General features: G+C 40.5%; 2 protein-coding genes across 5 annotated transcripts in view; both read right to left on the minus strand.

Annotated features, from left to right (window-relative positions):
- Positions 1-3,589, minus strand: part of cd226 (CD226 molecule) — a 5,926-nt gene extending 2,337 nt beyond the window's left edge. For all 3 annotated transcript variants that reach the window (XM_008438653.2, XM_017301979.1, XM_017301978.1), the window contains exons 1-5: positions 3,118-3,589; positions 1,708-2,031; positions 1,221-1,601; positions 429-531; positions 257-311 (exon numbers count right to left, since the gene is read on the minus strand). In XM_008438653.2, the coding sequence (XP_008436875.2) occupies positions 257-311; positions 429-531; positions 1,221-1,601; positions 1,708-2,031; positions 3,118-3,259 (1,005 nt within the window). In that variant the 5' untranslated portion in view covers positions 3,260-3,589. The remainder of the gene's footprint in view (positions 1-256; positions 312-428; positions 532-1,220; positions 1,602-1,707; positions 2,032-3,117) is intronic.
- Positions 3,590-3,682: 93 nt separating this feature from the next.
- rttn (rotatin) overlaps positions 3,683-20,618 on the minus strand; it is a 41,544-nt gene continuing 24,608 nt past the window's right edge. For both annotated transcript variants that reach the window (XM_008438652.1, XM_008438651.1), the window contains exons 29-49: positions 20,062-20,190; positions 19,584-19,694; positions 19,247-19,405; positions 18,859-18,936; positions 18,087-18,285; positions 17,837-17,946; positions 16,007-16,091; positions 15,597-15,798; positions 15,324-15,414; positions 14,828-14,978; positions 13,290-13,427; positions 12,537-12,739; positions 12,276-12,381; positions 11,058-11,155; positions 10,694-10,771; positions 10,185-10,311; positions 7,066-7,256; positions 6,581-6,851; positions 4,974-5,077; positions 4,660-4,729; positions 3,683-3,854 (exon numbers count right to left, since the gene is read on the minus strand). In XM_008438652.1, coding sequence (XP_008436874.1) covers positions 3,775-3,854; positions 4,660-4,729; positions 4,974-5,077; positions 6,581-6,851; positions 7,066-7,256; positions 10,185-10,311; positions 10,694-10,771; positions 11,058-11,155; positions 12,276-12,381; positions 12,537-12,739; positions 13,290-13,427; positions 14,828-14,978; positions 15,324-15,414; positions 15,597-15,798; positions 16,007-16,091; positions 17,837-17,946; positions 18,087-18,285; positions 18,859-18,936; positions 19,247-19,405; positions 19,584-19,694; positions 20,062-20,190 — 2,781 coding nt within the window. In that variant the 3' untranslated portion in view covers positions 3,683-3,774. The remainder of the gene's footprint in view (positions 3,855-4,659; positions 4,730-4,973; positions 5,078-6,580; positions 6,852-7,065; positions 7,257-10,184; positions 10,312-10,693; positions 10,772-11,057; positions 11,156-12,275; positions 12,382-12,536; positions 12,740-13,289; positions 13,428-14,827; positions 14,979-15,323; positions 15,415-15,596; positions 15,799-16,006; positions 16,092-17,836; positions 17,947-18,086; positions 18,286-18,858; positions 18,937-19,246; positions 19,406-19,583; positions 19,695-20,061; positions 20,191-20,618) is intronic.

Here is a 20,618-nt window from a genome sequence, read left to right on the forward strand (position 1 = left end):
TATATATATATATATATATATTTAAATCTGAATGCTTTTGACACCAGCTCTCTTCCAGATTCTTCAAACTGCACAGCTGGGGGTGGCGAGGAACTAGTCAAGCTCTCCGTATCAGATGGGACGTGTTGCTTTACAGTTAGTTGTAAAGTGGAACAGCTTTGTAGTTAAGCGCGTGTCTTATGAGGAGGTGAGGGAGAGCTTTGAAGGAGTCGAGCGTAAAGACAAGAGTCGATACAATGAACAAACTGACGCCTACCTGTCTCTGAGTGGGGTGCAGTTTAACTCGGTACTCCTCCCGCCGCTTTTTTTTCCTGTGATGATTGTCACACAAACAGGTCCACTTATGAGCCAAAAGAAAAAAAAAAAACAACACACACACACACACACACAAATTTAAAACAAGAATATATCGCCTTAACTGACAATACCTTAGCCTCAGGGCAAGCATGAGGAAGGAAATGAATAGAACAAGTCCAGCGGCTCCAGCTCCGATGTAAACATACAGCATGTATAGGGACAGACTGAATCCACCTGGTTGGAGAAGAGAAATAATTTAATATGGAATATCTGCAGGCCCATTCAAGAAATTTGAATATTATTGAAAGGTCCATTTATTTCAGGAACTTTATCACTAAATGAAACGCATGGTGATTAATTACGCACAGATGGATGCTTTAAATAAATTATTTCTGTTAATTATGATAAATTGCAACTTACAGCTAAAAAAAATAAAGCTTGAATATCATATCAGACCAATAAACAAGATAACTCAGCAACGTGCCTAAATGAAAAGTGTATTTAAAGGTTGTCAATTTTCAAAAGGTACTTTTAATCTAACAAATGAGCTTCATCGGAATGAATATTCTAATTTACTGAACATGACTGTAGACAAGATTAGGCAAACCACCTGAAATTCAACTGCATGGATTCTTCCGTTTGTAATGACAGATTTTTTTCTGTTTCTAATGACATATCTGAATTTATGTCATAACCCTGATAAATCAAACCAGACCAGCAGCACACCACTTTACAGCTGCTCTAAGCATGAGTCGATACAATGAACAGGAATCTGTGGTTTTCACACCTCTGAATGTGCCATAAGCCTTTTTTCTTTCGCTACATGTGCTGCAGCATACTTGTGCAAATGGCAAGAAGCATGGGAAATGATACGGCGTCTGTCTGAGGGGCTGACTTCACATCCGGCGTGTTGATTTGTGTACCTGGAGGAGTGGTTCTGAGTTGCACAACGGTGGTCTGCACCCCCACGTCCGTGTTGAAGGTGCAGCGATATAAACCGTCGTCCCCCGATGCAACGTCAGTCAGGTGCAGACTGAGATCCAGGCTGTCTGCGCAGTTCACCCTGCCCCTTTCGCTGTAGTCCTCGCCCACCAGACCCCCCTCCACCTTCTTACAGATGCCGATGATGACCCACGAACGGCCAGGCGGCATCTTCTCCAGGATGACCTGGTAGATGGTGCCGTTGTGTGGGTGCTTGCAGGTGATGGTCAGGTTGCTGCTCTCCTCGGCCACCACCTCTGAGTCTACCGTGACTTCCTCTGGGGGAGGGGGCTCTGTGCTGTTGTTGTCTTCTGGTGGCTCATCTGCAGAATGAAAGAAAAACACATCTCAGAAAGGAAACATTAAAAGACGACCCGTGTTTCTTTCGGGGTAGAGAGGCAGATCGGTCTTAGAAAACACGGAGTTTACCTAAATCCTCCACGTGAAAGTCCTTAGTCCAGGGTCCCTGAGGGAAAGTCTGGACAGAGCAGTGATAGAGCCCGATGTCCTGATGCGTGACGTTCTTCAAGGCAATGCTTCCATCCATCGGCATCGTCCTCAGGAACTCTATTCTCTCCCGGTAGGTGTAAGGGACGGAGACTCCGAACTCAGGAGAGAACACGGCAATGGGGTTCTTGTCTGGCGCTTTGGTCCAGGACACCATGCTGAGCTGGCCGTCCCAGGGACACACGCAGGCCAGCACCATCCCTTCCTCCAGCCGTACCGTTTCGACGTCTGTCTGCTGGACAGCAACTAGACAAGAGTTTCACTGTTCACATTCTGATTTTGACACAACGTGGTTCAGATTTAAGCGCTCACGGCCAAAGGCAAACAAAGTAGAGAGACAGAAAAAAAAACTTGGTTTGTTAGATTTTCTTGACAGATGTTTCTATGGTACACCGTTTATTAAATATTTCACAGTTGGTGGCAACTCAATTAGTTGTCCCCTGCTTAGGTTCTAGCACCTGCTGGATTTCCTTGGGCACTCTGAAGTTTTTCCTCAAAGCTCTCCCTCCAATAAAAGGTTGATTTAGTTCAAGCTTACAAGCTGCAAACTTCTTGCCTGTGAAGCTCTTTCTATACCCAAGGCTGATGCCGACACCGATTTTCTCAAAAGAAAAGCGGTGTTGGCAAAGAAGCGACACCTACCATCACTTCTCTCTTACGAAGCAACCATTCTACTCTTCTATATTAATCGGAATAACGCTGATTGCTTTTTTTGATCATTAGAAATTATGCTAGAAGGTAATTTTGTGCTAAAAGTCAGTAAAAATATGGCTCACATGCTTACAGCTACTGTAACTGATCTGATCAGCTTTCAAAGCAGTCGAGACTCTAAACCGGCAAAAGGTGAAGCAATCGGCTTTTTCACTAAAGAAACTGTGCAGTCTATGAAAAGGAAACGGTGAATCTATTTTTTTTTTTAACAACGTGAATAAGAGTTTACATTGTTGGACTGGAAAGAAAGTGAGCCAAACTGAACAACTACTTACGTGTGCTCATCATAAAGCTTCAACATTTAAACAAAGCATCTAACACAGTGTTAATGAAAAAAATATTTCATCACATGAGTTCAGCAAAATGTCTTAATTCAATAAAGGTTGAACAAAATTAACCAGATTGTTTTATTTTTCCGAATCTACAGTGTCTAAACTCATAAAACTGCATCACATATTGAATAAAGGCAGTTATTTTTACCAAACAAAACACGACTGAGAAAGTCGCCACATTCAACAAGTTTTACATGAATTTACTTCATGACAAACATAAACAAAAACAAAAAAATACAACCTGAACACATTGAAATATTTGTAAACATAAAGCAAAAAATATCCCTACCTTTAAGAAAAGGGAGAAAGAGGAGTACCATGAAGTACCAGTAGTCCTTTTGTACGGCTTCCATCTTGCTCCACCAAGCAAGAATGAAAGCTGCATTGATGAGACGAGTGCACAGGCACCAGAGCTGCACTTCCTGCTCCATCTCTGGCTACAGAGAAGCACTTCAGCTACAGGGCCACAATTCATGGTGTCCCACTGCTGGCACGCTCAACACAGAGAGGCTCTTTATCACTGGGGCTGGGGATGGATGGCAAACTTACGACATCATTCTGCATGTTGGGGTTTATAATGAAGTTTTCCCCACATGGAATTCAACACTAAAAACTGGTTTTCACATGGATTTTATGCATAAAAAAAAAGATAGAATTGCCATGAATAGAGAAGCAACATTTAGTAATAATAAATGTGAGCGTTTTGCCCATTTGAAAATGTTTCTATGTTGTGGCTTTTCACAAAAACTGTTGTGTTTCGGTGTGAACCAGCTGCAGAACACCACCGTCGCCACAGCGACAAGCTCAAAGCCACACGCCAGCTAAGTTCCGATAAATGAGATCTGGCAAGGACGAAAGGTTGACATCGCTTTAATATCCAAATGACATATTTCATAGATAACAAAACATGATACAAAACTAACACCATTAAAATAATCAGTTACATTCAACTTTTTAGCAGCTGGGAAAGTTGATCCAGGCACTTCTGCAGGTAGGAGTTCAAAGGTTCCTGCTTCTTCTCTGCATCTACAGAACATAATAACAAAAAACAAAAAAGATTAAAAACAAAATAAATGGTTTGTGGTTGATGAATGCATCTTTAAGTAATCGGATTTTTTCGAGGGTATTGCTAAGCAACAGAAAAAAAAGGCACACAAGAGGTTACTTTATTTTTATTTTAAAGTACAATTTAAATGAAAAATTTAAATAAGGCTTTTAGGCTCCGCTACTCGGAGGAGAACATGAGACAATTAAATTTTTTTTTCCTGACATTTGTCCTCAGCTTGCACTAATAAAATGTAAGTTTCATCCCGTCAAATCACTGCCCAGGTGAAGGCGAGTTTTTGACAATGAACTCAATGGAATAACAAAACTACTCATCCTCTCCCAACTCATCAAAACTTTATATAGGTCCTCATTCTGTATGTTTTACGTCATATTTATTTGTGTTGCCAGTGAACAGGTTTAAGGGGGAAACAGCACCTCCAACAGTCGCATTAAAGGATGGTCACAGAATTAGATGGCCGCATGTTCACAAACATGTGATTTTTGTTTTGTTTTTCTCGGTCGATAAGTGCTTTTGTTTTGAAATTGTAAAGGGAATCAAGCCAAATTTTAATTTCTATTCCTCTGTGTTTCATCAAAAAAAAGTCTTTCATTTTAATGTTATACTATTTATTTCAAAAAGAAAATTAAAAAATTTGTTTTTTTTTTCCTTTTCACTAATGGCTTCTGATGGAAATACCCCAAAGCTCTAAACATAGGTCCACTGTTTAAAAATCTGGTGTGCGGAAGTCGCTTTATTGGGTTATCAAAATGAAAACACGCATGCCTTTCTTGGAGACGGTCAGTGCCTCCTGGATTTTTAATCGAACAGATGGACATTTCAGTACAGTCTTCGCCTGTCAAGAGAAAAAAATAATCATTATTTAGAAAAATAACTTGCGTTTTTAATGCTTTGAGGAAGTGGGTGTATGTAAATGAAAGGACATAATAGCTGTTGAGAAGGTATTTCAGGTCGTCGTTAAAGCATAAAATTAAATATAAAAACAAAAAGATAAGATTAGGACTTTACTGGAGAGTAGATGCAACCACCTCAGAGCGTCAATAGTGTGTGTTAGTGTGTGTATGTGTGTGTGTGTGTACCCTCTGATTGTTGTGGAGTAAAGCCCACAGTGCAGACGCTCCGATACAGCAGGTCTCCAGCTCTTTACTTTCCAAACACCGTAACAAAACTTTCATGGCTTTATCTGGAACACAAACATGTAGATAATCGGTAATTTTCACAACATCACTAACAAAATGATTGCTTTAAAATGTTTTAATCGTCATACTGTTTAAATAAATAGACGCAAAAAAAAAAAGTAAGAGATACAAAGTTAGATGCTGACATACAAACAAGAGCAATTCAGATGATGTGATCATATTTATGATCACTAAAAAAAAAAAAACACACACACAGCTTAAACAGGAAATGTCAAATCTTCCACAGGAAACAAAAAATGTGGTAACATCACATTTTCCACGCAGCTGGTCCTTCAACTACCACCTGCAGTGTACTTTGTGTGGGACACATCTGCCCACCTGCACAAGCTTTTTCAGTCTCAGCAGCTTCCTCCGCTTTCATTTTCGCTCAGCCTTTGGTTATTTCATCTTCACACAACTAAAACTGCAGCAAAACACTGCTAAAGTTAGAATTACCTGGTCCGACTTTGCCACCCCAAACTGTTATGCATTGTGTTTTTGTCACACATTGTATACATTCTTTTGAAAATAAGAGATTGAATGCTACATGCTGTAAAAATTTATTTGGTATTTGGTTCTTTCCTTACTTCTGAACAAAATTTATCTGTGAATAATTGATGAATTACTTCACTAATTGATAGCAAAAGCCTAATGTAGCAATGATTTTAGAAACGTGGAGAAATGGCTTTTTATTAAGAAATATTGCTTAGGTTCGGAGAGAAACAACGTCCTGGTGGCTTTAATTTAACATATTGGTACAGAACCTACAAAAAGTGTTTATTCCCCTTGAACTTCTCAAAATGTTTTTATATTAAAACATGTTTATTAGATTAAAATGCTAAAGACATTTTTCCACCTGAGCTGTGGATCTCAGCAGCTCCTGCTAAGTTATTATAGGCCTCTTGGCTGCTTCTCTTATCACTGCACTACTGTTTATTCCAGACTAAAAGTCACATTTTTTAAATATATCTTTTCAATAGCTTGGCTGCCCCTTCAACTTCCAGCCAGATGCAACTTATATGCATTTTTTTTCCTCCCTCCCTCTTCAGGAATCGTTTTTTGACTGATATGACTTATACTCGTATAAATATGGTACTTTCCTGGGCATCAGTTTAGGTGGGAGGTCCTGTCTTTATACATTTGTCATTCATGATTTTGTGTGTTCACTAATGATCACAATAAAAGATCTAAGGCCTTCACTGCTGTACTTCCACAGCAAATAATATACATACTGGAAGACAATTTCCAAATTGTGCGACGTCTATAATTGATTTTTTTTTAAAAATATATATATATGCATTTGGAGGTTTTAGATGACAAAACAAAATGTAGAAGTGTGTAACTGAGCTGTAAATTCAGTTAATGTCCTTAATTATTAGACATACAGCTGAAGAGGGGAATGAGAAAACTGAATGGCATTTATGAAAAACACACTAAAAAGATGACCTTAACAATCGCCAAAGTGCTTTTTAAACCTCTCTGCAATAGTTAAATCTCCCGCTCCGTACCATTAGTCACGACATGTGATTTGACGGTGGGGCAGAAGCAGAGGTTGTGAAAGGTGAGCAGTGCATGTGGCCGATGCGGCGCCAGTTCGGCCAGCAGTTCCAGAACTCCGGACAATTTCAGAATGTTCTGCTGCCCGTCCTCTGTGGCGGACAGGCTGACTAGGAATCTCAGCCACAGGCTCAGGAGGTTCCCACCGCCACCGACCGATGACGCCTTAGCACCAGCCGCCTTAGGGACCGGCACCGACAGGAAGCCTTGAAGGAAATTATTCTGAGAATCACAGGAAATGATCACAAAAGAGACAGATTACAGCACATCATTATGGATCACCTCATTAAATACTACCTTCAGAAATTATATTCTACCAAGTAAGGAGAAAAGCTGTAATTTAAACACGTGTTGTAGTTTGTACAACTTTACATCTAAAAAGAAAGAACTATAACTTGAGTAATCTTTTGGATTTGCTACTTTTGTTTTAAAGTACCTTCTGCAGGATGCACCTACAGTCTCGTGACACAACCAGGTTAGTCAGGAGAGAGAAGCATAGATTCTGGATGGGGCTGTTGTCTGGGGCAAGAGAGCTCAGCTTCATAACTGAGTGCATCAGAGAGGCGTTGGAGGAGCCCTTAGATCCTGGCACCCCACTGGGGCTGCTGCCACAGAGGGAACTGCATGCTGGGAACACAGAAAAAAAATGGTTTTATCATAAATGGAAAAAAAAAGATACATTTAGCAAACTATGCATCTCATAACCATAAAACATAGCATTTAAAAGACTTCTCTCTCTTCATAAAATGTAAATCATCAAGTCAGAGCTTCCATGCTTAAAGAGCATTCCAACATTTTAAGTGCCGCATCTTTTCTGAAATGAATCACACTGTACAAGTCTTTATGGATAAACTGGCTTGCTAAAAATCGGATCGCGACTTTATGGATTTTACATTTCCTTAATTTACTTTTTTTTTTGTCATTTTGTTTTATGTCAATCTGTCGCAATCAGATCTTAAAATACTATACAATTCTTGAAAATATAACAGCGCTCTCAGGCCATTTAACATTCTGAATTGCAATTTCATGCCAGCAACAGGCTTTTTGAGTGTAATTTAAAGCCACCGCTGATAACAGCCGCACAGCTCGTCCCTTGAAAGAATAGTTAAGTGCAACAATGAAACATTACTGGAGCCACTCAGCTCTGCTGAAGATCTTGGCATCCCGCAGCACCAGGGGAAGCAGAATCATACAGCATAGCAAACTGACACTTTTTTTTCCCTCCCCTTTTTAGAAATAGTATCAACGGAAATGAGCAAAATTATGAAAAAAATTACAATTTGTTACATTTCTGCAATTAAATAAAGTAACAGAAGGTCATCACTTTATAAGAGAGCTTTAAAACATTTGTGGCAATTTTCATTTGCTAATTTTGGTTCACCTTGAAACGACTGCCTCATTATGGCAACTGTGGTGCTCTGACTCTTGGTGGGAGGCAAATTATTTTTGCTTAGCAGCCTCGGGCTGTAGATATTATGCAGGAACATCCGGAATGCAAATACCAAAAGGCATCAAGGAAGTAAAAGATGATAAATGAAAAAATAAAAAATCATTCATGACTTTCTGACACTAGTGGATGTTGTTCATTTGAGAACATCACAACTTGTTACACTAATCCTAGAACGGTCCCTCAAATGCGACTGTTGGCCTCAGGTTATGCTTACGCCTGTCAGGAAGTCATCATGATATCGGCGAGGGTTAACACAGGATCTTTCTGATAAGATCTTAAGCGTCCCAAGTGCTGCCTTAAATCTGATCAAGTACTCTGCAATACAAGGAATGTCTCATCTCAAATAAGAGCAAAAAAAAAAAGAAAAAGAAATGCAATTATTTATTACGTTCTTTGCGTCTGTGAGAGCAGGTTTTGAGGCTATTACAAAAATATCTCCTGAAAATAAGCAGGGAGGGAACAGATGAAAAAAAAAAAAAACAACAGTTCCACTTAAACTAGCAACGCTAAAGTTTCGGATGAAGGCGGTAGACAGGAGATGAAAGAGCGAATAGAAACGTAGGCGTCTCAGGAGACTCGGTGGTTGCCTCAGGGTGGATGGTGTAATACTAAGCCAGGCTGCGTGAAGCCCAAATCCAACCTGCTGTTCGGTTAACCTTTAGGGAAACACTGTGCCTGACTTCACTGATTTCTGCAGCTTCCCAGCTTGAGCTGATATGGGTGTGGTGGGAGGTAGGGAGGGGGGTCTAAAGAAAAAGTCAGTTTAGATCCGAGTGTGTGCACACACGTCCGCTGAAGAGCTGCTGCCAATCACGTTTAGAGTTACTTACGCAAACCTGTCAACACTTGTGAACTCCGGTTATCAGAAATTGCTCTAAGTGAAGCAAGAGAAATTTCAGTTACTCACAGATGAAACAACTGCAGCGTTTTGTAAAAAAGCTTTCAGGACATGATTGTAAAGTGAAAGGAACAGGTTACAAAAATAGGTAATTTTTTATTTTTTTTTTACAGCTTACAAATCTGAAAAGCGTGGTTTATATCTGTGTCCCCTTAGGAAACACCATTCTTTGTAGTTCCAGTTGAAATACTTTTTGGATTAAGTTAATCTGGCTTGGTACATCTTTAACAGAAAGTTTTGTTGTATTTTCTAAAATACTTCTGGCTGGTACCAAGTCAATGGAAAAATCAAATTTCAAGACTTTCCACTGAAACTTAAATTGAATTTAGGTTTGGACTTTACACACCAGTCTATAGTCTACACAAAAAGAGGTTTTCTTTCAGGTTTGGTCTGCATCTAGCTCCATCTGTCTTTCCAACAATAACCAGCTTCACGGTCTTTGCTGCTGAAAAGAATCCCCACAGGATAATGCTTCCACTCCCATGTCTCACTGTGCAGATAGAGCGGCGTTAGCTTTTTCACCAAAGTGAACACTTCTTCCCACCTGTTTGTTGTATCCACTACATGACTACTGAAAAACTGCGGATCGGACTTCTCGCGGGTTGGGTTGCCTTCTCACATTTATACTTACAAAAAATTGCTCATATTTTCCTTCGATTCACAATTAATCTGCTATATAAATTCCTCAACAGTGTATTAAAATTTGTAGTTGTAACATGATAAAAATACTTTTGTAAGAAACTTTATATCAAGAACAGATAACTGAATCCACACACAGAGATCAAGTGACACATGAGTGATTGTTTCCCAGATTGTTTTTCTCTTGAAATTCGTTCTTGTCAACTGTAGTTTTTTTTTTTTTTTTTTTCTCAACTCTGCTGGTCGGCAAGAACGAACAGAAACGTCTCAGACAAGCCAGAGATGTTCTCTTGTTTTCCACATCATGTCCCTCTGGTCTGAAGCCGCAGTGAGACTGACATGCAGCCTGATCGATTCTGACACGGTGCCCATTGTTACCGGCAAGCAAACCACGCACTGCTCTTACACAGTGAAACACAATGTGGTCGTTGCAAAGGACAATGGGACTTTTAATGCAAAGTGTGTATGACTCAGTGTGATTGCTAATCGCAGAAGGAGGCGACATCACAGGCGCAGAGCCGGCACAAACACTCAGAGAGACGCAACATGCGCAACATCTCGTTCCCACCTGGCTGGCTGTCGGCTGTGTACACACACAGGAGCTCCAGGACCGCTTCCATTGTGGGGTCGTCCAATAAGAGCCAAGGCCACAGAGCGTAGAGTCTCAGAGCCAAACGGGCATCCATAGCAACCACCTACACACATAAATAGGTTAGATTGATGTACTTGGAAAGAGAAAACGCTTTAAGTTAGGTGTTCGCACAGTGAAAGAGGCAAACCCAATTATGGGACACATTTGTGATAACCCGATGCTGACAAAGATACCTTTAATCAGCCTAAAATAGCTCAATATTCTGCCATCTTCTAAATGTAAAGAACAAGGAATAAAAACAAAAAACAAAAAAACAGCTAATTTCCTCTAAAAGTAACAAAACGGAGAAATAAAGAAGCTCAACGAGAGAGGAAATGTTAGCAGCATCTTGCACATTTGGATCTCATTTGGAGGCACCTGTACTGCGAGGTTCCATTAAAAACCAATTAACTGTGGGGAATTTAATAGCAGCCATAGAAACTCACTTTGCATTCATCGTTGCAATAAAGAGCGCTCCGCAGGATCCCTGCAGTCAGCTTGACTTCTTTTAAATGGCCCCCTTCCTGAAAATATGAGAACAAACAAAACAAAAAGCAACATGTCTAATTGTTCTGGATTCAAAACAGCATTTTCCTGGCTGCATTAAACACTTGAAAAGAATAATAAGAGAACAGCTGGGATTGTACAATATGTATTCATAGCATTTCTTCTAATAAAAAATAAAAAATAAAAAAAACACTTTGATGTAGCCTCAGTTTGTTATTTAACCCAACTGAGGGGAAAAAGATGGAAACACACAGAGCTTAAAAATGTGCTGAGATGGGAAGTTTCCCGTCAGCCTCCGCTCACCTTTTTGCGGGTAGAAGCCTTGCTGGGTCGGATGGACTCCAGGTGGAGGTGGGAATGAGTCTGCTTCAGCTGCTCCACACAGCTGTCAATTAAACCAGCTGGAACACAAGACAGCAGGAGCATCAAAGTAGCTAAAAACAATAAATATTTGTCTCCCTCAAAATTCAGGGGTTTTTTGTCCCTTGCTTTTTTTGTCGCATTCAAAAATTTCAAAATCATACAATTTTTTTCTTCGACCGAGCAATTTAAAAAGTAATTTCATTTAGAATAAAAATAAGTTAGTTATTTTAGTTGTTATGTTAGTTGCAACCTATCCAAACAACAAGTTGTTTTTCCCTCAACTAAATAATTAGTCATGCTACCTTTGGCCACAACAACTGCCATCAGGCATTTGCAATAACTGGTAAAAAAAATAAAACCATCTTTTTACTTTTGTAGAACCATTATAAATCAGTGATGTTAGAGGGATTGCAACAAATGTAGCCTGTTGAGGTAATTTGGCAGCTTGTCGGTCAGATTTAAGTTCAGACTTTTGACTGGGCTACCATAATGCTTCAGATTGTTGTTTTTTTATCCAATCAGAGGTAGAATGTGGAAGCTAACTTTTGCATTTACTCAGATAATTCTCATTCTGTAACGCGAACATTTGAGTGTGAAAGAAGAAACGTGTGGAGGAAAATCTTTTTTTCCAGTGTATATGTGCAAATATAAGAAAAGCATGCAATATGTAATAGTACTGGTAAATGTTACAATAACAGCATGACTTGCAATAAATGTAATGATGTCTTTAAGCTTTGATTTTATAGCAGACTTCAGAAAATGAGGAAGTGTATCCAGCTAATCTTTGTTTCCGTCTTACTAATTTGACAACCTTACCACTTTCTTCGATCCCTAAAAATATTTATGCTGCTACAAACAAAAAGTGCCACATAATACATTACAGGCATAAACAGCCTGAATGGTTGGTACCTAAATTATTTGCATAATTTATTGCCTTATTGTAGTTCAGGCAGCTCTCTGCAATACGCATACACCAATACTGCAATAAAACAAAATTGGTGGTACATTTTGCAGCTAAAACACAATTTCACAAACACAAACAGCCAGTGAGCTGTCTGGAGTTTAATTTAGGAAGACGTGCCACAGGCTGCTGCACAGTTTATTTGTGCGGTTTTAGAATCAGTCGCAGAGGTGACAGCTGTGTTTTTGGGGAATTACCAGTGGCTGCGTGGTTTTGAGCTGTGGGACTGCAGGCCAGAAGCGTCATCAGAGCTCCGGCTGTGAGCTTCTTTAAAGGGTCCTGAAGGGTCCTTTTCTCAAAGCTCTGAGAACAACAACAATCAGGTTAGTGTTGCTGTACACTCAAACACCTTCCTTGAAGTTTAAAACTCTGGCCACGAACACACAGGCAATCCTGGGATTAACCAGCACCTCCGATAACTGAGCAGACTATCGCACAACTGCAACATTCGCACCTACCTGCAATAGCAGTTCACACAGCTCACTGGCAGAGGGACCAGTTAGGATATCTGACAGAGTGCTGCTGTGCTTGGATGTGGAGCTTTTGAGTTCTGTGCCGCAGAGCCTCGTCTCCTCTGTGAAAACTGTGGAGAGGAACTGCAGAGCTGCTGTGTGGAGCAGCAAATCGGCCTTTTTCTCATCCAGACACTGCGATAATGTTCCTGCAGACAAAAAAATGAATAAAAAAATTGATGACTGTAATGAATGACAAATGCTTTCTGAGACAACGACAACAAAAAAAGCAAATCAAAACTTTAAAACCAGTGACAGCTGGATATTTGACTGTGACTGAGGCAGCTTGCGCAAACTAATCATCTAAATTAGTCTGAACGCCCAGATGTCATAAACATCCTTGCTGACAAAAACACACATGAGCACAAAGGCCCAGCATTCATCTTTTACTGGACTCATTAAACGTCCTTGCTGCGTCATTAATCTGGGAGGAAGATATGAGTAGGAGGGGTAGAGGTGGTTTAATTATCCTACCCTTGCATCTGTTACAGAAAGTTTATACAACAGCAAGGATGCAGCTAGCATGCTTAATATGTTTTTATTATTTTATTTGTTTGCCAAGATGAAGATGTCAATTTCACTAAAGAGACAGAAACTTGAGGGGCGATCCATAACATGATCGCACAAATGATTTGGCCCTCTAAACCAGCAAAATTATGTTTGTCAGTTAAACTCCTTCTGAGAGGGGCATCCGTGTACCTGCGAATGTCCGCCAACATCTGCCCAGCGCGGCGGAGACAGATGGGTGAGCTGCCGAGCCGCCTCTCCTCACCAGAGTAGCCAGCAGCGTAAACACGTCTGTCCAGCACGCGCAAACCGCGTCCCACGTACCTGCGTCTGAAGAGGGGAAGGAGTGACTCACAAATTTTATGACAGCTGACGACCCCAAAGAGGTAAACAGATCAGAGCTGCTGTTGAACTGCAGAGTGAGCTGAGAAAACGGCTAAACAGAACGTGATTGATCTGTATAGGTCATTATAGGAGCAAACAGAGCCTCATGAAAGGGTCCGCACCGGTTTAGAATCTCCGCATTTTGTAATGCTACAACCACAAACATCAGTGCATTCAACTGAGATGTTATGTGGCAGCCAAACACAGTCAGCAAGACGTGCTCATGCGTTTTATCTTTAGTGGCATTGATTACTGCACCAGAATCAAGTGTCTGAACCAGAAAGCTGCTGCTGCTGCTGCTCGTCTTCTCACTAAAACCAGGAAGACAGAGCACATCACCCAAGTTCTAAAGTCCATAGATTTTAAAATAAGACACTTTTGTTAGCTGAATCACTGACTTTCACTGACTGGATTAGTACCAAAATACATTTAAGATCTATTGTTGTTGTATCAACTTTCCAGGCCATTAAGGTCTTCAGGCAATAGTTTACTATCCATCCCCAGAATCAAACACAAAGAAACATAATTCAGCTTCTATGCTCCTCAAATCTTGAACAAACTTCTAGAAAACTCCAAACCAGCCAAAAACCTTGAGTTCCTTTAAATCAAGACTATAAACCTACCTGTTTATAGTTGCCTTTGATTAATAGTAAATGGAACGTTGATCAACATATTAGATGTAAATTTGCTTGGTGAGTTTGAAGCTGGCATTTGGCAAAACATATTTGCTTGTTTCATAATTGGTTACTGTACTATGTTTATATAGTGTAAAGTGCTTTGACATGGTTTTGTATTTGTATCCTGCCCCCCTTTACTCTTATATACCTAAATAACATCCAGTGTAACAGAAATCACCTAGTTAGTAAATAGCATAAGTGTTGTTAAAGGATAAGCTGAAAACCTTGCTTAGCACCGTTCAATCTATTGCACGGAAATGGAAATAGTGTCAGACCACTGTCTTGAAAATATATGTTTACAGATACTCCCCCATTCCAACTCAGCAGAGCTTTTTGTATTCTCCAATGAAGTACAGTTAAAAAATTCAGGGTAAAGATGTGCAAAGCTGCCAGCTGCATACCCAGAAACACTTGTGGTTCTTTAAAATTCACCTTGGGGAGGGCAGGATTTGACATTAAATTCACATTTTATTAGCGAAAAGATTTAAGAACATTTTCTTTCCTTTTCAGAAAAAAAAGACAATTTATTTCTTTTCGATTAGCATCTATCACATAAAATCACACAAAAGGTTGATGTTTGTGGTTATAACAAAAAAACAATTTAAAAATGTTTATGGGGTATCATTACTACTCTATGCAATCTATTTAATCACAGTATGAGAGTCCCACCTAATAATTTGGTATCCAGCATAAGTGCAGCCACCAGGTTAGGCAACAGCAGCTTCAGAAAGTCCATCTGGCCAATCAGCTCCTTGCTTGCCACGACACAAGACTGCAGCAGTTTGCAAAAGCTCGACAGGAACCGAAGCACTGTAACAAACTGAGAAGCCACACACAAATGAATACAGATTAACAAAGTGTAGGTAAAATAATAACACCCTCTTACCCCATAAAAATCATTTGTTAAGTTGTCAAAGTTGGAGAGAAAAACAAGAAAATGGTAACTATGCTGAAACCCCCCGCCCCCAAAAAAAAACAATTGTATGCTTCCAGCATAAGCTTGTTAAGTATTCCACCCACACTGAATATGTGGAGGTGCACTTAGATAACCTGTTCTGAAACTGGCTCAGAGTTCCAACCCACGTATTTTGTGGCGGATCATGATAATAAAGAAACAACAACTGGAAAACTTCCCGAAACGCTGAGCCGATCCGTGCCGTTTTACCTGACGCTTGACGTCTTCTCTGATTCCGGGAAGGATGCCGGGAGTCCTGAGCTCGCTCAGCCATTTCTCCATGAGTTCGACTTCGACTACACTAAAAGGGGGAAAGAAATATGATGGGATAAGTCTGTCTGCAAAGATGTGAACGGAGAAAAAATAGCGTTCCGATTATAGTTTCATCAGTGTGAACGGTGAAATAAAGGTGCAGCGTGGTACACTAAACACACCAGCCAGAAAGATGTTGTATAGAGACGAACAAAACCTGCGGCCATTTACCTGCTCAGAACCGGCAGTAGCTGGTTCTCTTGAATGGCAGAGAGGGTGAAGTCTGGCAGGATGGCCAGCAGATTACACAGCAGGCCGCAGTGGCCCGTCAAGAGGTCAGGAGTTACTATGACAACCGCTTCCATGCCTGAGGGCTTGCCTGGTTGGGAGTCCTGTGAGGTACTCGAGTTGCTTGTGTCTCTATCACTCTGACCTGCGAGACACGTCAAAAGCCACTGAATCACATCCTGGTCCGTCTCTTGGGCCGAGGTGAAATTACGAGAAGTGAGAGCTTCACTCTCGGAATTGTATATGTTACAGTGGTTTTGGTTTTATGACTGTTCCTGAACACACCACGGGTTACATTTTCCAAAGACAGACAATATTCAAGTTCTATGTGTCCAGACAGACACATGTAGTACCTTGAGCCATCAGTCTGGCAGGAGTATAGTCTGGGATGTCGACTGGGGAGGAAACTTTGGGAGTGTTCAGTCTTGAACTTTTACTCTGCAACAGAAAACAGGAGAGCATGAGGATTCAATTCACTTGAAATATTCTGAGGGGAAATTTCCTCTAATTCACACGATCTGTCGGAACAATCTGTTAGAGGTGAAACTAGTGTAAACCAAACAAAAACAGAAAATCAACAAAACTGCGCTCAAAGAATATGATTGGAACTCCGAAACACAGATATATCTAAGCTACCGTAATTTATTTTTCCCTTTCCAAAATCTTTCTTTTTATTCCTGATGAGCAAATATAATTGAAGATATGAGAATGAAAACTTCACCTTCGAGGAGGAACAACAAGAAAACTATTTTTTCTATGAAAAAGGCACAGTTACTTTATTGAATACAATACCTTCTTGAGTTGAACAGAACCCATTTTACTCACCCAATTGTTATGTGCTGGGGCACAATATGATTTATGTTTATTTATTTATGTTTATGGAGACGTTAGTGATCTTTTGTTAATACGATAGGGCTTGCGTAATGTTTTGTTTTGTATTATTTAGTTATGTTAATTAGGGGCGCTGTTGGCCCGCCTATATATAGGTGGGCTGATGGCATCGTGGCGTCTCCGCCTTCCCTCTCGCTCGTTTGTTTGTCTCAGACCCCGGAACGATGCTGGCCGGTCTGGCCGCTGCGGGCCACAGCCGTTTAGGGTATTTTTGTTAATTTTGTTCTTWTTTTGATTTTGGCCTGGTGTGACCGGTTGTCCTGTTTTCGATTCTTTTTTTTGAAGTAGATTCTTTTCTTTTTCTTAGTCCGGTATCYGCAGAGGCTTCGACGGCCCTGTATAGGGTTGGCCCTCTGCGGTACCGTTTTGTTTCTTTTTGACCGGCTCACCAGGTCCACCTTTTCGTTGCTACTTTTGGGTTTCTTTTATTTTTTAGGACACGGGATTTGAGGGTTGTTTTTTTTTTTACTCTTGTCTTCTCCACAGGAGACAAAAAGACCCAGGAGGAAGAAAAAAATTATAAATAAAATCCTGTTTAACCCTCATTTTCGTTTGTCTCGTGTCCCTAAATATGTTGAGTCCCTGGGGGACGTAACACCAATGTTCAATGAATTATAAATGTCTCATTTCCTGGTAAGATATTAAGACTATAAAAATGGGTCAAATAAGCCCCCATTTCAAAATCATTTACTTTCACTGCCTTAAACGCTCTGAGTTCTTACTTGTTTTTACCCAATTACCCAAACATAAGAAGAAAATAAAAATAAAAATGAATTAATGGTACAGATTTTTACTGTGGTTAGAACGTGAATATAGAACCTGTGAAGCTTTCAGTGTGAAGAAGAGAAGGGAAAAAAGTGGGGTTGAAAAACTAAAGATGCATGGACGGATGCAAAAATGAATACACGCAAGGTTTCCCTCAGTGTATCACAAGCCTGGCGGGCCACCGGGCTTTACTTGTGCCCCCACCAGGTTTAGCATCGTTAATTTATCTTTTTTTAAATTATTATTATTGCCTTTTTTAAGACTTTATAGTTGATGTTTAAGTATTAATCTTCCAGTCTTCCAAAAATGCATAATTATCAAGTGATATTTGCAAATTTCCTGTCAACTTTAAACATGTTTTAACTCAAAAACACGGCGGCCGGCTGGATGATTGCCCTAGCGCCCCGGGCACCAGGCTTAGCAAGTTTTCTGGGGGAAGCCCTGAGATGGGTGGATGGACAACAAACGAATTAATGAATGAATCAACAAACGAACAAACAAACTAGTGAGTGGATGGTTTTACGTACTAGAGCATTGCTGACTGCAGTGCTTGAAGTAGAAAGGGAGCCGAAACTCCTTCCAGAGTTGACACTGGGTGCGGGGTCACATCTCCAAGGCAGCAGGGAATTTTCTGAATCTAAGTCAGCATACACACAGAATTAAACACAACAACACACAAATGTGACACACAGTTATCAAACTTTCGAGCATTAACAAGCCTAATCCTTTTCTTTGCTTGTAATCCATCATGACGACTGTAAGGAAGTCGGGGTTTACCAGCTAAAGAGCTTTCCTGAAGGCTGGGATTACCGCTCCCACCAGGCCGTGGCAGCAGGTCGAAGGTGTACCTGCCACGGTAGCAGGTCGAGGCAGAGAGAGCCACACTGTGGAAATACTGACAGTGGTACAGCAGAGCCTGCAGTGCTGGAAGACCCACCAAAGACACACCGGAAACCTCATCGTGGACACACGGGTGCTGAAGGGAAAAAAAAAAAGAAAGAAAGAAGGAAAAAAAAAAAAAAACTTTAGTTTGAGTTCTCTTACATTTTTGACATTAGGAAAAAAACAACTTGTCAGAGATGAAAGATATCATTTAAGTTGCAATATGGATATAGATGACATTTTAAAAATGTCTAAGAGATGACATTGTGTGTCCTAGATTTTTAGTTCCTCTTTCCCCCAAATGCTTCCCACACAGCTACTCACAAAACTCTTTTGAGAACTTCTATCTGCGCCGTCTTTTAGAAACTGCCTCACACATACAGGTCTCTATCCAAGTACCTGCATCCTTTTTTTAGAATGCCTTTGGAGTTTTGACTGAGCGCTTAATTAAGCCGGATGCGAATTCTCTATGCGTGCACCTAAATCTAAATTAATATTTAACTCAGCAACATGCCTGATCTGAACTCAAAAGCAGTTTCCTCTATAAACAAGAGATCTGGGGAGGGTAAGAGAGCAGATCCAAATGGAAGAAAACAGAAAGAAAATGGGGTAGAAAAAGGTTCATGGTCTGTAAAAGGGCTTTTAACTGGCAGGCAGATCTGCTGACCTGCCAGTGGGAGTCCTTGGCCTCCTCTGCGTTGGCAGGCATAGGCATCACCAGCAAGTTCTGCAAGATAAACACAGCCTGGACACACAAACCAAGGAGAGGGAGAAACACACACACACACACACACACGTACACACACATACAGTCTTGGTTAAGGTGGACTGCACCAGCAACAGTGCCATCTGCCTGTATTTGGTTGGTAATACATTGTTCTGAGCACTTGAGTGGTTTTGCTTATTTAAGGTGGCAGATCATAAGTTGCATTACCTTGAAATAAAAGCGATAAATACTCAAGTAGCTACATTTTGACACATTGTGAAAAGTTATATAATGCAGTAAAAACGTAACAAAAGAGCTCTTTCATCACAAGGGAGTTTTTCCAACGCACCTCTCTGCGAACCATGCTGCTCTCCTGTTGATCCAAGAGGATGTTGAGCAGTGTGCCCCACAGACCTCCGCTGATGTTCTGACAGCTGGCACACAGAATCTGGCAGCCGCTGGGCATGGAGGAGAGAGCAGCACCTAAACTCAGACTGGCAAACCTCACCTGACAGAAAAGGAGAAAACACATGCTAAAATGGTGCTTCGAAGCCCGCTGGTTCCTCATAAGTCAGGGAAATCACCTTACTTTGCAATGCGTTTGGTATGAGTTTCAAAATGTCCAAAATGTCAAACATGCAAAAGTTGAGAGTTCATGAAGGGAAGGTGAAAAATAACTGCTTTACCTCTTGATCTCGGTCCACCCAGAGCGGGATTAGCCACGCCAAACCAAGCTGAGAGCCGCTACTTTCCTCTGTGGTGTCGTTAGCCCCAAAAGACCACTGGCTTATGAAGTCCTAATGTTGGAACAAAGCTCAATTTAAATGTAACATTCTGTTATCTAGTCGTCCATAGATCCATAGAAAAGTGCCTTGCAAAGGCACTATAACAATTTTGTTAGCAGACTATGCAGACTCTGTTGACTACAATACTTCTGAAGGCAACTTGCTGAATCTTATTCAGGGGCATCAGAGTAAAGGGGATGGCACTCTCTTTTCATATTTCTGAAACATTTTTAAAAACATTTGCTGTCCACCTTACAACTATGTCGTAATTTGTGGTGGTTCGTCACATAAAAATACAATGAGTTGTGTCATTACATTGTAGTTACAATTATTCCAGCTACATTAGGTTATAATGGTAAAATGTTACAATGACACTTGCCTTATCCTTGTTTTCCATCATCATCTCATGGGACAGGTGAAGCAAGCAAATAATGGCATTCTTTGTCACACCTTTCCCCATGAATGACAAGGAGTTCCCTCTCCACTCAACGTAAAATGAAGAAATCACCTGTGTGAGTGATACAGAAATGTCTTCCTAAAAATTACACATCATACAAAACTATGATTCAAAGACAGATTTGGCTGGCGTGCATTCCCTGTGTCATTAACTTGACAGTACAAAGCAAACTCGAAAGCCTGAGCTTACAGTAAGTTCTGTTTTTATTCAGAGCCAATCGTATGCTCGTCGAGCACTGCATCCAAATGAAACTTTAATACAGCTGAGAGACTAATTAGTTTGTTTTTGTGTGCCATCAGTATGTGAGACTGCACAGAAGAGCAGATGAGGAGAGAGGAGCCAAAGGCCTGCAGAGCTCTAGGACCCCACGCTGCCAGAAAAGTCAGTGGAGAGGCCAGTCAGACAATTAAAAGAGAGGATAACTCTGTGGTTTTAGATTAATTAAGTAAATTGAAAAAAGAATTTGTCTTTAAATATGC

This window comes from Poecilia reticulata, linkage group LG20 (genome assembly GCF_000633615.1).
Source record: "Poecilia reticulata strain Guanapo linkage group LG20, Guppy_female_1.0+MT, whole genome shotgun sequence".
Taxonomy (NCBI): Eukaryota; Metazoa; Chordata; class Actinopteri; order Cyprinodontiformes; family Poeciliidae; genus Poecilia; species Poecilia reticulata.